General features: G+C 32.8%; 1 protein-coding gene across 1 annotated transcript in view; it reads left to right on the top strand.

The window, feature by feature from the left end:
* LOC114339845 (putative uncharacterized protein DDB_G0282133) overlaps positions 1-13,817 on the top strand; it is a 537,905-nt gene extending 524,088 nt beyond the window's left edge. Inside the window, exons 6-7 of the mRNA XM_028290534.2 lie at positions 2,158-2,339; positions 4,266-13,817. Of these exons, the coding sequence (XP_028146335.2) occupies positions 2,158-2,339; positions 4,266-4,537 (454 nt within the window). The 3' untranslated portion in view covers positions 4,538-13,817. The remainder of the gene's footprint in view (positions 1-2,157; positions 2,340-4,265) is intronic.
* The last annotated feature ends 2 nt before the right edge of the window (positions 13,818-13,819 follow it).

Here is a 13,819-nt window from a genome sequence, read left to right on the forward strand (position 1 = left end):
TTTATCCTTTTTTGTCACTCCACTCATCCATCTAAGCATTCTCATTTCCGCCACATGCATTTGTTGTTCCTCTTTCTTTTTTACTACTCAACATTCAGTTCCGTACATCATAGCCGGCCTTATGGCTGTTTTATAGAATTTTCCCTTCAACTTCATTGGAATTTTTATGTCACACAGCACACCACTCGCTTCCTTCCACTTCATCCATCCAGTCCTAATTCTACTGCATGCATCTCCATCTATTTCTCCATTACTCTGTAATACCGATCCCAGGTACTTTAAACTATTGCTTTTTACAATCAGTTCACCATCCAAAGGTACCATTTTATTTGTAGTAACTCCATCTTTAAATGAGCATTCCAAATATTCTGTTTTTGCCCTACTAAGTTTTAAACCTTTGTCCTCGAGAGCTTGTCTCCACTGTTCCAGTTTTTGTTCTAAGTCTCTTTCACTATTTCCTACTAACACGACATCATCAGCATACATTAAGCACCATGGAATGTTACCCTGTAGTTTCGCTGTTACCTGGTCCAAAACTAATGAGAATAAATACGGACTAAGCACCGAGCCTTGGTGCCGTGGTGCAATCCTACTTTCACATGAAATTTATCAGTCGCTCCCACACCTGTCGTAACACTAGTCGTTACTCCCTCATACATATCCCTCACAATCTTTACATATTCACCAGGGACTCCTTTCTTATTGAGTGCCCACCACAGAATCTCTCGAGGAACTCTATCGTATGCTTTCTCAAGATCAATGAATACCATATGAGCGTTTGTTTCTTTACTCCTATTTTTTCCATCAACTGCCTTATAATGAAAATTGCATCTGTTGTTGATCTGCACTGCATTGAATCTGCCCTGCCATGAATTGAATCAATCCATATGAAGTTCTTTGTTGTTTTTCATTGACTAAGTGTGTATTTTATATGCAGTTAAATTCATTCATGATAAAAGTAAAGCAAGAACACTAATGAAGATAACTCAAGATGAAACACTTGATGCTGCTATAAAAGACAGAAACATACAGGGTAGAAAAGCCATATATATCTATGATAAACGGCATTCTGTGGGACCATACAGTAAAAATGTATGTGGGAAAAAATCCGGATATCATCCGGATATATGAAAAAATCCGGATATCAACCGAATATATGAAAATATCAGGATATGTCTACCACTTTTTTTAGAGACTCTGTAACGTTTTCTCCTTCATCCATTCCAGCAATCAACGCCGTCAATTTCTTTCGTCGATAGACACGTTTTATGGATTCTATAACAACTTGGTCCATACGCTGACAGAGGGATGCACAGCGCTAACATTTGGGGGCAAAAAAAGACACTTTATTTCGCCATCTATTAAATCTTTTCTTCTGGGTCGAGATGAGAGGGTGCTTTGTCCAACAGCAGGCTGCCTTTCTCGGCAGATCCGGACGGTACAAACTCCGGATATGGGGAGATCCGGAAATTACAGATCCGGATGTGAAAGGTTTTACTGTACAAGCTAATTCAAGGCATTTGGCGAGAAGAAACAATGCTAAATGAATGGAAAGAAGGGGTTATTGAACCAATCCACAAAGAAAGGAAACAAAAAGCAATGTATTAACTACCGAAGAATAACGCTCCTAAATATCACCTACAAAGTCCTTGCCAACATCCTGCTAGAAAGAACTAAAACATACACGGAAGAAATCGTTGCGGATTGTCAATTTGGATTTAGACGGGGCCGCTCTATTGTTGAGCCGTTGAGCAGATATTCACAATAAAACAGACAATGGAAAATGTTCGATATTTGATCGTGAGCTTCATCAGATTTTCATACATTTTAAACAGGCATTTGATAGAGTATGCAGGGTTAGATTGTGGACAGCAACACAAGAACTTGGCTCTCCAAAAAAAACTAGTCAATTTGATACGATTGTGCATGGAAGGGTTATGATATTATAAGGTGAGAGGGGTGGTGCACTTCTCTGAAATTGGCGGCTGGGTATACCTCCAGTTAAACCGTAAGGATAAAAATGATTTTTTGGATAAATACATATTTAATACCTTTTTTGGTGAGAATTTCGAACATGTGTATTGTAAAGAACATTTTTTTACCATAGTTTTTTTTGCATATTTTCTCCCAAATTTTAATAAAACTCCTTTTTTGTAGGGCTCCAACCGCTGGTCGGCGAGACGCACAATCGGAATACAGTTGTCCACCGTCTTACAGATCTCAGAGTACCAGGCCGGGTACTTTACAACCCAACTCAGTACTTCATAGTAGGGAGCAATCTTTGAGCCTTTCGGAGTCAAATCACGGAGGATCGATGGTCAACGTAGTCAATATTCTAGGTAAGTAACATTTAACATTCATCATCATCAAAGTCATTAACATCTTGTGGTTCATCATTGAGCTTCAGCAGTTCAGATAGTTTATATAGTGCTAAGTCTTGGCAGACATTGTTGGCCCAAGATGGTTGGTTAAAGTTCTCGTTTAGGGTTTCACCATGTTCCCAGAGGTTTCTATTAACATCAGCGTTTAGCCTTTTCAATTTTACAACATTATAATGTAAATTGAATTATAATTACAACCATTGCTTAATTCTGGGGCTAGTTAGCAAGTATATGAATTCACTGATGATGGACTTATAGGTCCTAAAACGTTTTGAACATATTTTATTCAATCCATTGAATGCCAGCTGGTAGTCTATAGTTGTTATAATTATTTGTTCGATCCTTCTTGTGTAGAGGTATTATTATGGTCAAGTATATTCAAATGGGAAATAAGCCACAATTTTACCTAAAAATGATTTTATTAACGTTTCGACGCCCAAGTCGGGTGTCGTTGTCAAAATACAAAATAATACTAAATAAACAAAAATGTTGTTGCTTAGTAAAAAATTCTTCATAATTTATTTAATCTGACTCATTTATATCGGCAATTCAGACACGTATTATACATTTTAAAGTAGACGACTTTAAAATGATATTGCCAATATTGATGAGTTGCGTTCCTGGGACGACTTTACTAAAAGATAGTTCATTCGATTACATGAAATCAATCCCAACTCAAGAATATCCTCCACAAAAAATCATAGCATGTGATCTGTCTTTAAAAAGACAACCAAATGCAACGGTGGCACTGAAATTCTCGCGTTAGAGATTCCATAGTAAATCACGAGGGAAAACCAGGAAAAACCTCGTGATACTATCCCGACATCATAAGTATTTGGGTTTACATTTAGTTTACTCTCAAAACTAATACCAAATTCTGACTTGATATTTTAAATTTTAATTAAATGTTAAAATTTAAAATATCAAGTCAGAATTTGGTATTAGTTTTGAGAGTAAACTAAATGTAAACCCAAATACTTACGATGTCGGGATAGTATCACGAGGTTTTTCCTGGTTTTCCCTCGTGATTTACTATGGAATCTCTAACGCGAGAATTTCAGTGCCACCGTTGCATTTGGTTGTCTTTTTAAAGACAGATCACATGCTATGATTTTTTGTGGCGGATATTCTTGAGTTGGGATTGATTTCATGTAATCGAATGAACTATCTTTTAGTAAAGTCGTCCCAGGAACGCAACTCATCAATATTGGCAATATCATTTTAAAGTCGTCTACTTTAAAATGTATAATACGTGTCTGAATTGCCGATATAAATGAGTCAGATTAAATAAATTATGAAGAATTTTTTACTAAGCAACAACATTTTTGTTTATTTAGTATTATTTTGTATTTTGACAACGACACCCGACTTGGGCGTCGAAACGTTAATAAAATCATTTTTAGGTAAAATTGTGGCTTATTTCCCATTTGAATATACTTGATTATAAAAATGCCACAAGAAAATAGCTTCAGAACAATATTATTATGGTATTTCTCCAATTTTCAGACAAGGTGCCTGTGTGCCAGATTTCATTACAAATCTGTAATATTCTCACTCCACATACCGAAAGATGCTTGCTTCAAGTCATTAGCGATAATGAAATCATATTCTGCTGTTTTGTTTAACTTGCAACTTCAACCTCGAAAAAAAGTATGTCAGGTTCAGATTCAAAGACCCTGTTTGCGGTGTCTGCGAGAGGAGTGTGATTGTGTCCTTGTTGAAGAAAAATGGAAGGTAAAGGTCTGACATTAAGGTACATACGCCCGCGGTAATCTGATGCGTATTTGCGGTCTTCCCATTTTTGCTTGTGTATACTTGTATATCAGTTTTTCAGTGAGAATGATGCCAAAAGAACACACTTATAACGTTTTCTGAATTTTTTAGGTAGTACTGAAGAAGACATAGCCCTAGACAATATCACGTTAGACTCATTGAAGATGGAGCCAGAGCACGACTTGAACCCCATCAAGATGCTGCTGAAAGGCAGCTCCAACGAACTAGAAGGCAGCAAAGACGGCAACCTCGTCACCATCGTACAAACCAGTGACCAGAGCCCAGTGATAGTGACTGTCAGCGGTAGTTCGCAGATAGATAATAGTAGTAACGTTCAAATTACCGAAATACCTTCAGAAATGGAAATACTAGCACATTTATAGTGTATATAATGACAGAATTTAAATTTTAAACTCATAGTTTTTTGAAATTAGTCATGTTGTTGAAGAATATAAGATCTGTTGAATAACGCTAATTGGTAAGAAAGATGTTTACTGATGTTTTGTGACACACAAGATTATTTATCCTAAATGAGACAATTTGACAACAACAAACAATTATAGCGTACTATTTCACTTAAGATCCTCAATGCCTTACATTTGTCCTTGAAGGCTTTGCTACAAAGGACCACAGAATAGGTTTAATGAATACGGGAATATTCAGAACCAAAAAATTAGGTGCCCAACTAGTCTAACAACAATTTTCATCAGCGTCAGTGACATCACAGCTCATTATGATCCAAAGCTTTCTTCAAAACAATCCTCAATTTACCCCTGTATCCGGCAATTCTTCTCCATGCTCTAACTCCAATAGATTTTTAAATATTCCAACGTGCAATGAAGTAAACACTTCTGTTGTATGTAGGCATATGAATTTATTAAAACTCTTAAAATTTATCCACAAGGAAGTGGAAGTACAAAACGTTTTCGGTCAAACTGACCATCATCAGTGTAAACGTCCAGTGTACAAGTAATTGTAACTAGCCACTTCAATAGGTGTAAAAACCTCTAAATTACATTATTATGAAACAATAAATAAAAAATTATAGAATGAAACAATAATGTAATTTAGAGGTTCTTACACCTATTGAATTGGCTAGTTACAATTACTTGTACACTAGACGTTTACACTGATGATGGTCAGTTTGACCGAAAACGTTTTGTACTTCCATTCCCTTGTGGATAAACTTTAAGAATTTTAATAAATTCATATGCCTACATAAAACAGAAGTGTTTACTTCATTCCACGTTGTTATATTGAAGGTATACAGCCAACTGCAGGGTTTAATAATAATAATACTAATAATAATATTTATTTCGAAAATACCCCCTTTTTAAAGTTTTAAATATTCCTCTTGGTTGTCCAGATATCTAAGTCTAGATCTTCCTCAGGCTCCTTTTTCCATCGGCCCTCTTCTGTGAAAAACTTCTGTGACTGTTGCACCTTTCTCTCGCCTGATTACATGCCCTAACCATCTAAAGCTTGCTACCTTAATGAATTTTACAACGTCAGGTTCTCCGAAACTTCTATACAACTCTTTTATCCCCCAATATATTCTTCTCAGGATTTTTCGCTCAAAACCTTTAAGCAGTTTCAAAATCCACAAGGAAAAGAAAAAGTTTTCCTGTACTTGGCTGTATACCATCAATCACAAAATTGGAAAGAAATCCTTTGTAAAAGGTATAAAATTTTTTTTTATTAAAAATCCCTTAAAAGGGCTACATCACAACAAAACGTTTTCGATTTTTATAAAAAATCATCATCAGTGTTCGATCTAAAAACTTCAATTTATAAACTTCAATGCTCTGACTGTGATGCTACGTACATAGGAAGAACTTGTAGGTCACTAGCATCTCGTTCCCTTGAACACACAAAAAGAGAAAACACTTCCACCTTTTCTCAACATTTAAAACAAAACAGTCATACTCTTAACATTCCGGAAAATGTTTCTCTAATACACAACATACCTCAAAAGAATTTCTTAAGACTGGACCTATACGAGGACTTGGAAATAATTAGAGAAAAGCAAAGAAGCCCTAACTGTGTTAACCGCCATGTGTCTTTCAATCGTGACTTCAATCCTTTACATCGTCAACTTTTTTCTTAACCTAAATTTCCAAACTTCTTTGCTGTTTCCAAACTCTTTTTCATTTATATTAACTTTTCCTCCATATTTACTTATTTAACAGATGACATTTCTAACATCAACTCATTATCCCTTAACTTCTACTAGTCTTCCAAAATAATCTACTTTAACTTTTTCCACAGTTTTTATTAAATCGACCAGTCACAACTCTAACACTATTTGATCTTTTCCACCCAATTTCATAACTTATCGCCATTTGATCAGGTTTTCGTTATAGGTCCTACTAAACTTCAGAAAAATATTTATAAAAGGTTTTTATACTAATTCTTCCACTCTCTTATCCATAGGATGTGGGGTCTGGTTTCTGGGGCGCCCAGCCTTTTTCATCACACCTCATTACAGTAAACAATTCTGATATCAAATCACAAATTATTCACTACCTTCTAATTTTACACCTATTGCTTGTTTTCCAATACACCTTCATACATCCATCCAGTTTTAAACCTTTTCAATTCAACTCGATAACTTGGTATAAAAAATAAAAAATAGAAAAAATCTCTATTTCATAAACATGTTTAGTCCTAGATCCCTATGTTACATAAAAGGACCTCATACTTTTGCCAGGTTATTAGTTCAATTGATATTCTTCTTCACTTCCAATATCAACACTCAGGTACCTATAACCAATTAATTCACATATTATCATTATATCATATCAGTTTCCTCCTGTGACTCATACAACTTATCTTAATTTCAACACTACTTTAATATCAGACTTCCATTTACTACAGACTCTCTAATTTACTCTGCCATTAGTACAATTAAACCAAACACGCCTTTTAATTCATAGTAAATTAAATTTTCAACAGCACAGTTGGACTTACTTCAATTTGAATAGGAACCGCATTCATCAATCTTTGAATTATGTATAGGTGGCTGCATAGATTCTGGCTAATTCTCTATTTACATTATAAAAATCATTTCATAATCCACGTTCATCTTACATATTCAAGGTACTTACTTAAATGTAATTATAGCCACAACTTTGTTGATGTTTGTTATTGCTATGTAAATTTTCATTAAATATTTTACTAACAATTAGTTGGCTGTCGTAATACAGGGTAAATTCCACGTCACGTTGTCCATCTGTCTTTTGACACCTTTCAGAAACATCACTCATTTCGCATTCAGTTGCCATTAAGTCATTGAAATGTGATCAACTCAATTTGGATCCCACGTGTTGGGAAACCTGTATACTTTACCTTGGGGCATTATCCTGTTTGCCATGTGACCATCACAGGCCTTTTTATTGAAGTATGCACTTTTAAGGCATCTATATTTTATGTAAAGGGTTTTTACCCAGATATTTTTCTTTTGTGGCTCAGCTAGCATCCAGTTTGTAAGTATAACCAACTTGCTCTAACCTTTGTCAAAATTTAAATACTAACTTTATATTCATTAAATCGGTTATACTTATTTTTAGATCGAACACTGATGATGATTTTTTATAAAAATCGAAAACGTTTTGTTGTGATGTAGCCATTTTAAGGGATTTTTAATAAAAAAAAATTTTATACCTTTTACAAAGGATTTCTTTCCAACTTTAAGCAGTTCTTTGTTCTTCTGTGCAAGTTACCACGTTGCTGCTCCATATGTTAGCACTTGTCTTATTCGCGTTTTATAGACGATCACTTTAATTTTGCTGCGTAGTTTTGGGGTCATCTGTCTTCTCAAGCCATTTTAACACTATGGCAAGCACTAATTTTCTTTTAATTTCTACGCTGACGTAGAATATTTGGTCAATATCTAATCTGCGACAGAGAAGAGTCCGAAGAACGCATATTGCGTTACTTGTGCAGTATTTTTCTTAACACAAAGCAATTATTCTTGATCAACATACGATAAAAATAAAATTTGTTTTCATTGTTTTAGAAACTGCAGTAGCATCGTCACTTAAACCACTGTAAATAATAAACTAATGATCCGATTTAGCTCAAATTTTGACAGATGACATTTGAATATTGGTACTATGTTGTTTTACTTTAGCGTTATTTAGTGATGCGTATTCTTGTAAGGCCTTGGACTTGATTCATTGGTATGGTAAATAAAAATATGATTTTTAGCGAGTGTGTTACAAAAATTCAGTAAATATGTGATGTACAGAAAATATCTATAGAGATACCTCATCTCTTTGTTAAATATATGCCACGTTTTACTTTTTCTTTGACAGTTGGTACTTCATACGGAAACTATAAAAGAGTTGTATGGAAGTCGTTAATCATATAAAGAAATTCATCGATTCATTTTTATTTTGTCTCTACAATGCAACTTGTTTGGATATAGAACCTTTCGTCTATTTTCTGGTCTTGTTACCTATTTAATTCATTTTTGATCATGTTGTATTTCTTTCTCTCTCTTTGTCGTTTGTCCTTGCTCTCAAATAAAATAATATTGTCTCATTTTCGCGAAATCACGGTTGAGAAACTCAGTTCTTTGCATCCATATAAATTAAAATATGCAGACAATGTCTAACTACAATGGGCAGCAGGTCTCCCCATAGAGTTAATCATCTTCATCTTGATCTGATTGTATATTGTATTCTATTCTTTCTCCTACTTAAACTTCTTTGCTGTAGTTTTATTTAGCCAAAAATGTTTACAAAATATCGTTAATATATTTCTTTACATGGCCCACAGGTCTTCATATCTACTTTATACAAATTTTTGAAACATCTAACCAATATTGGCAGATTTAAATAGTGGGTCGGTGATGAAAAAATCCAATACACACTACAAAAATACAAACAAAAACTTAAAAATGCGTACATGATTGAAAAAGAAAAAGTAACGAATTTTAAACAAATCCATAAGGAAATAGGTTTTCTTGTAGCTGGCTGTATACCATATATCACAAAAAATTTAAGTAAAATCCTTTATAAAAGGTATATAATTTATTAAAATTCCCTAAAAAGGAACAGGATGCTGTTCAACACTGATGATGATCTGTAATCAGATCGAAAACCTTCTGCATATGTAATGTAGCCCTTTTTAGGGAATTTTAATAAATTTTATACCTTTTATAAAGGATTTTACTTAAATTTTTTGACTTTAAACACTTTTCATCAATGCCAACGCCATTTCTAAATGAACGGTCGTTGAAATCCTAAATATTTTTATTTAACAACTATAGACCCGTTCATTTTGCTTGAAAGGCGACAGAAAAAATCAACAATTTTATATTTTCCGTATGAAGTATTTGGTTTATAAATAAAATATTTCTGAAGTAGTGACGATGTGATGAAGATAACTAGAAAAAATAAAATATTGATAAAATTCTTATAAAAAACTACATTTAAAACAGCAAAATGTCTACATGATCAAGTTTTTTGGGTTAAACAAGCAATATCAATAATATTATTGATATTTTTTCGACTTTCATAGTTTGTTTTTAGGATTTTTTGTCATAATATGCTTTTCTGAAGTCGGCAAATAATATTTCAAGTGTCATTATTGATCATCCTATAGGACTTTTCATTCACAGTTATTTGTTTCGAGCTCCTGTCATATGTTGTATAATCCGTGTATATATTAATATTATACACAGATTATGTATACAACATTTGACACAAGCTCGAAACAAATGACAATCGATGAAAAGCCCTATAAAGATTTTACAACAATGATTAAAACTGATACTTTTTGAAATTTCTTTTTTTCTTTCTACATTTACATTTCAATATGATAAATAACAGTGACACAGATAACAAATTAATGACCGTTACTGACGCAACTAAACTTCGCTCATTTTTAAGATGAATGTTCATAAATGAAAGATGGCAAATTACAAACGATAAAGAATCTATCTGATAATGTTACTATTAGATCCGCCTCAACGTTCTTTTCATGATAAATGTTGAAGAATAATAACATGGATGAATCAATTCTTATTTTTTCATCTTTATCCACAGTTTTCTGAACATGTAGATCTATTACAGTATATTACCCTCATGGAATAGTTTATAAGGATGTAGAATAATTACAAAAAAAAAGAATGTGTGTACTTTGTACGCACGTAAGAAGTTATACTTCTATTATATGATTTCAACGAAATCAATATACTTTGAACAGTTTCTCTACTACTTTCCAAAAATTTTTATTAAAGCAATACCAAAAATTAAAAGATAAAAGAATAAAACACACACAAACACATTGAAAAATGCCACAAATGATTTCTGAACAATAATTGTTGCCAAAAATTTTAATTAAATACGTATTTTCTGAAAAAATTATATAATAATAAACTTACAATCATAAAATCTATAAAAAAAATAAAAAAATAATAACTTGCATTGGGGCTTGAACCCACTTCCCGTCTATCCCGCCGTACGAAAGTCGAAGCGATTTCCTACTGCACCACCTTCGCGTATACGTCATGTGGGAATATACACAAACTGAACGTTTACACCATAAACTTTTTGACATTTTGTATATTTAATATGAATTTAATCAAATTATTAGTTTGATTTTTGTCGAACTAAAATAGAGCAAAATATAGAGTAAGAAAACGATATATTAGATGAAGATTTGTAGAAAGTTTGTTCGTAATCAGATTATGTAAATTAAAGCATTGCCATGCCTACTACTAGGTAAGTACATTATTTTTTTACACTTTCCAAATAGGTATGAAGATAATTTTTTATTGGAATACAACTGAAACGTTTAGAATTACGTACCTGTGGCTTTTCAAAACTATTTAAAAAGTCACTATAATTATAAATTTGATTTTATTTCTGTCCTCACAACAATAAAAACTAATATATACAACATTTTTGTTTACCGATAACCTCCATATTGAACAATTATTGACAGATCATTTCAACACCCAATCAGAGCCCGTATAACGACTAATACCATACTGTCGGTGTGCGCATGCGCCCAAAAATAAAAATTCACTCCCAATCGCGCCTAAACAAGTATAACTTCAAAAAAAACTATTCATATGTGCTTCTTTTTCAAAATTTACATTTTAAGTTAACAAAAGGCACTTCTTAATAAGTGACATGATAGCCGATACAGGTGATAAAAAGCAGACAAAGAGGTAGTTAGGCCCATCTTCGCCCTCTCAAGATATATCTTAATAAACAACCGATGACAAATGACAAACGATATAGATTACAGTTGATGACGTAACTAGACATGTCCCATCTTCATTCCATTATAAATTTTGACAAATGACAGCCTAAACCAGCCAACCCATGTTTTTTCGCATCTTTATCTAATTTTTTCTCAACTTTTAGCACTTTTATAGCATATTATCCTATTGAAATGACTTATATTGATGTAGAGCAATTTTGAAAACAACTTTTTGATTTTATATTTACGGTTTGTTTTATCTAAATTTACAATTTAAGACAGATAACACTTGATAAGTTACAAATGACATAAAATGCAGACGACAAAATGACAGATCTGATATCAACGTAACTAAGCTTTATTTTTAAACCAAGAGGAGTAAACTAAAAAGACAGATTCACAACCAAGAAAGTCACTAGAAATATCACCAAATACATCTTCTTTTTTGGTTGATCATATCGGCCTTTGGCGGTAATCCAAGAAATATTATATTATAGAAATATCTTATACTAAGAGTTCTAAAAACAACTGTTTTTTATATAAAACAGACTAAAAATCTAAAAATTAAAGGAATAACGTAGCAAGTACAAAAAATCGCCGATATAACTTAATTAACCTATGAAATGCCAAGTGTCAAAATTTTATAAATGTCATTAGTGTCAAAATTTGATAACAGTGGAGTAAACTTGGCTGAGGTTGGACCAATTACAAACAAGCTTTACAGCGCGGGAAATTTGAATTATTCCTCTTGGTTCAGAAGCAGACTGTAGACTCATTTTGAATCCTATTTAAGACATATGTTAATTATCATTTATGTAGAACAATGTTAAAAGCAACTAATCTTAACATACCTAGAACATCCACAAAAAACTTGAGAATGTAGCGTTTTGCACCTAATCCTTGTTATGTAGCTATTGTAAAAAACATTTTAAAAGAAAATATCATTTTTATAAGAAGTATTAATTGTGATTACCTGAGATTAGAGATTAACAACACAATTATTCAAATGCCAATTGTTTGTTAAAGATATTTTAAGACCGATTTTCAAAAGCTTTCGTTAGCCTTTTACTTTTGAAAGTTGAACGTTAGTGCGGTATTTTTATTGTAAATTGATGTAAGTTATTCCTTTTATTTGTGCCAAATATTCAAATATATATAAAAGATCTTTGGAGAGATTTGCAACACATACTTACAGTGCTAGCCAAAAGCCCCCCCCCCACGCAACTTTTGAACGGTTGTACATATAATAGAAAAAATTTGAGGGAGGACATAAACGGGCGTAGGCTTCTCAAATGGTCATAACAGGTGACATAATAGTGACAGATGACATTACAGAGCTACTTTGACCGATAATTTTACATGGGATCTTATGGCCAGTGATATCTGGCTTGAAAGATATTGACAATACCTATTTAATCATACTAACTTTAATTTTATTTGGGTTTAACACGTTGACGAACAGTGCGTCAAATGTATAAGCAAGTGTTGTGACACTACATATATATTTTGCAAAGTAGAATAGGGAAAAATGCAACGTTTATAGACGTTGTGTCACATTTTATCAATGGAAATTAGACGTCTACAGACGTTCTGTCCGTTAACGTGTTAAGCTGATTTGGATGAATAAATTAAATAAATACTAAAATTGTATTTTCGCCACCTATGGTTATTTGTCAATTTTTCAATTCTCAAACAAAATTAGTATGATCGAAAGGTATTTTTAATACCTTTCAAATGAGATATCACTTGCCATAAAACCATTTAAAATTATTGGTTAAAGTGGCTCTATAATGTCATCTGTCATTATTACGTCACCTGTTATGACTCTTTGAGAAGCCGTATGTCCGTTTTCCCCCCTTCAAATTTCACTAAAATAAATATAAACCTTCAAAAGATATGAGAGGGGAGGGGGCATGTGGGTAGCACTGTATATCACTTTTACATTATATGACGTACTAAAACTGACTTTAAGAGACATCTGACATTTGTATTTTCCCCAAAAATGGCTTTTTTTATACCAAACCGTAGGCACTGAATTACAGAGTTGCCACATCAGCTTCAACTAACTTCTCTGCGCTCCGCATGTAAGTGATACGATTTTTCTTAGTTTCTTTGTGTCGTATTAATCTGATTAAGCTTCGTAAGACAGAAGAACAGCTTTATATCTCTCCAAAGTCAAAAGCGTACGATTTACATCAATTTAAAGCATATATATCATATTTTGAAACGATTTATTTTTACCAATATAAATATCTTTATTGCTACGAATACGAAACATACTAATTAATATTGTTTTAGACCCTATCGTTTTGTTTTTATTATTATTACACTGTTACATTCTGTATATTTGCGATATTATGTGCCTATAATATATTGTAGATAGATATCATAAATAGTCCCTGTATATTATATTTTAAAGTGTATAAATTTTTTTAAGTATTGAAATT

The sequence above is a fragment of the Diabrotica virgifera genome, chromosome 7 (assembly GCF_917563875.1).
Source record: "Diabrotica virgifera virgifera chromosome 7, PGI_DIABVI_V3a".
Lineage (NCBI taxonomy): Eukaryota > Metazoa > Arthropoda > Insecta > Coleoptera > Chrysomelidae > Diabrotica > Diabrotica virgifera.